The sequence below is a fragment of the Bison bison genome, unplaced genomic scaffold (genome assembly GCF_000754665.1).
Source record: "Bison bison bison isolate TAMUID 2011002044 unplaced genomic scaffold, Bison_UMD1.0 scf7180017848992, whole genome shotgun sequence".
In the NCBI taxonomy this organism is placed as follows: Eukaryota; Metazoa; Chordata; class Mammalia; order Artiodactyla; family Bovidae; genus Bison; species Bison bison.
In genome coordinates, this window is record NW_011479565.1 from 10,336 (window position 1) to 12,498 (window position 2,163).

The 2,163-nt window shown below is 66.9% G+C and overlaps 1 protein-coding gene across 1 annotated transcript in view; it reads right to left on the reverse strand.

Annotated features, from left to right (window-relative positions):
- SERPIND1 (serpin peptidase inhibitor, clade D (heparin cofactor), member 1) overlaps nucleotides 1–2,162 on the reverse strand; it is a gene marked incomplete at its 5' end in the record, with an annotated part of 3,803 nt that extends 1,641 nt beyond the window's left edge. Inside the window, 2 exons of the mRNA XM_010846311.1 lie at nucleotides 789–1,062; nucleotides 1,877–2,162. Coding sequence (XP_010844613.1) covers nucleotides 789–1,062; nucleotides 1,877–2,162 — 560 coding nt within the window. The remainder of the gene's footprint in view (nucleotides 1–788; nucleotides 1,063–1,876) is intronic.
- Nucleotide 2,163: the final 1 nt, after the last annotated feature.

The following is a 2,163-nucleotide window of genomic DNA, read 5'->3' on the forward strand; positions in this document are numbered from 1 at the left end:
GTGGCGTCGCACGCGGGGTCCCGGCCCCAAGGGGGCAGCGGGTGCATGCCGCGCGTGCGACGCCACAGCGCACAGCAGTCTGTTAGCGTCCGAGGGACAAGACCGTGTCCTCTGCCGGGCCATCCCGGAGGAGTGGGGACAAGACCTGGGGCCTGAACGGGGCCTGCTGGAGGCAGCGACAGGCTCCTCTGGCTGGGGCAGGAGCAGGGGCGTGGGCGGGCCAGGCAGCCGGCCTGTGTCGTGCAGGTGGGGCCCACAGAAGGTTTGAGGGGCTACAGGGACGCTGACTGGCGGTTGGTGCCAGATGGACCGAGCAGGGGACAGCAGAGTGGTCCGGCCCAATCACCAGCTCAGGGCAGAGGTGGTGGGCAGTCAGACGAGAAAGGAAGCCCAGTAGGGACGGTCCTTAAAGCAAACATAAGGGGCATGACGCGGCCTGGCTCCTGGGCAGGCCTGCCTTTCCCCCAGTTCCGGTTCCGTCTGTGCGCTCTGGTCCTGCAGGGAGGCCCGGACCAGGGTCACGTCTTCACACGGGCCCAGGAAGACGGAGAGGTGACGGATGCGTCCCTCCCGCCCTGACCAGCCACAGAGCCTGTCCTGACAGGGACCCTGGGGGTGGGGCGGGCGTGTGGCAGAGCCGCGCCGCTCCTGTCCCGCGCCTTTTCTCGCCGCTGCGCTCTGATCGCCTCTGGCCGAGCAAGAGCTCTGGGCTGAGTTCACAACAGCCTGGGGGACCGCACCCCTTCCCCTAAGGCGCCCGTGGCCTGGCGCCCCCGCCCCCGTGGCACCTGTTTGTCATGCTCCTCTGCCACCGCTCCACCGCCTGGGGTGTCAGCTGGCTCTCCAGGGTCTTCATCCCGGACAGCTTGTGTGGGACCACCACAAGCATGCTGATGCCCCCCACGTACTCCAGCCGCAGCACGTCGCAGTCCAGCTCCTGGTCGCTGGCCGCCAGGAACGCGCCCTTAGTCTGCATCATGGGGACCTTGACCACCTCCCGCTCGTTCAGCCGGAAGTTGTGGTTGTGCGTCATTTCCACCGGGAATTTGTTCACCCAGGACCCTGTGAGGTCAGCGGAGCAGGGCCTCTGTGACAGCGTCATCGCTCAGACAGGCTGCGAGGCCCACCCCGTGGTCTGACCCGCACGTCTGGTTTGGGCCAGACCCGGGTGGCACCGACGCTGCTGGTGCGGGGACCACACCTGAGAACCGCTGCTCAGAGGCTGACCTGGCCGCAGGCGCGCACGGCTGCACCGCAACCCTGCTGCTCCTGGCTGCCTGCCGGCTCCCTGGGCGGTGGGGGGCGCTGAGGTCTCCTGGCTAGGGTGCCCACAGGGCATTGCAAGCAGGGCCTAGGCTTTACAGACCCGCGCGGCCTTATCTCTGGGGTCCCAGGAGCCTGTGTGCACGGGTGTGGGGTTTGGGGGTAAATCGCTGCTGGCCCAGAGCAGTAGCTCTAGATACAGGCTTGATTTCCCCGCCCCAGCTGTCTGGGAAGGAGGGGGTTGTGAACGTGAGCTCCTTAAGCCCAGCCTGTCTCCAGCCTTTGGTCCATCCCGAAAGAGAATAAAAAAGCTGAGGTCCAGGTGGGCCTGCTGCAGAGAAAGGCGCGAACTCAGGTGTAACATGGGCTGGAGGGGACGCTGAGCAACGCTGCTCCTTAGAGCAGCAGTGCAGTTCTGCGTCCATGAGACGGAGACGCTGACAGCAGTGGCCCGTCACGGCTGCAGCGAGGCGTGAAGCACAGGCTTCCTCGCTGGGACCTTCCCCGCCCTGCGAGCCACTCTAAGCCTGGCTCTGCAGGGGGAGTGAGGGTGGAGGCTGCAGGCCCCGCCGCCCTGCCCGCGTGTCTGCCCCGGGGCCGTGCCGCCTCCTACCTTTGAAGTAGAGGCAGTTGAGGAGCAGCATCTGCGTCGCGGGGTCCACGTCCTGCAGCGCGTCTCGTATGAGGCCCTTGGTGAGCCGGGCCACGTGCCGGTTGGTGTGGGCGAGGAAGGCGGGGTCGGAGAAGTCGGCCGCCCGGACCTCGGCGAAGTAGTAGTCCCGGACCTGGGCCTGGAAGTCGTCCCGGACCGGGAGCTGCTTCTGCACATAGAGGTCGCTGACGGAGCGCAGCGTGTACCCGAAGTTCCTGCGGAAGAGGCGGTGGATCAGGCTCCGGGAC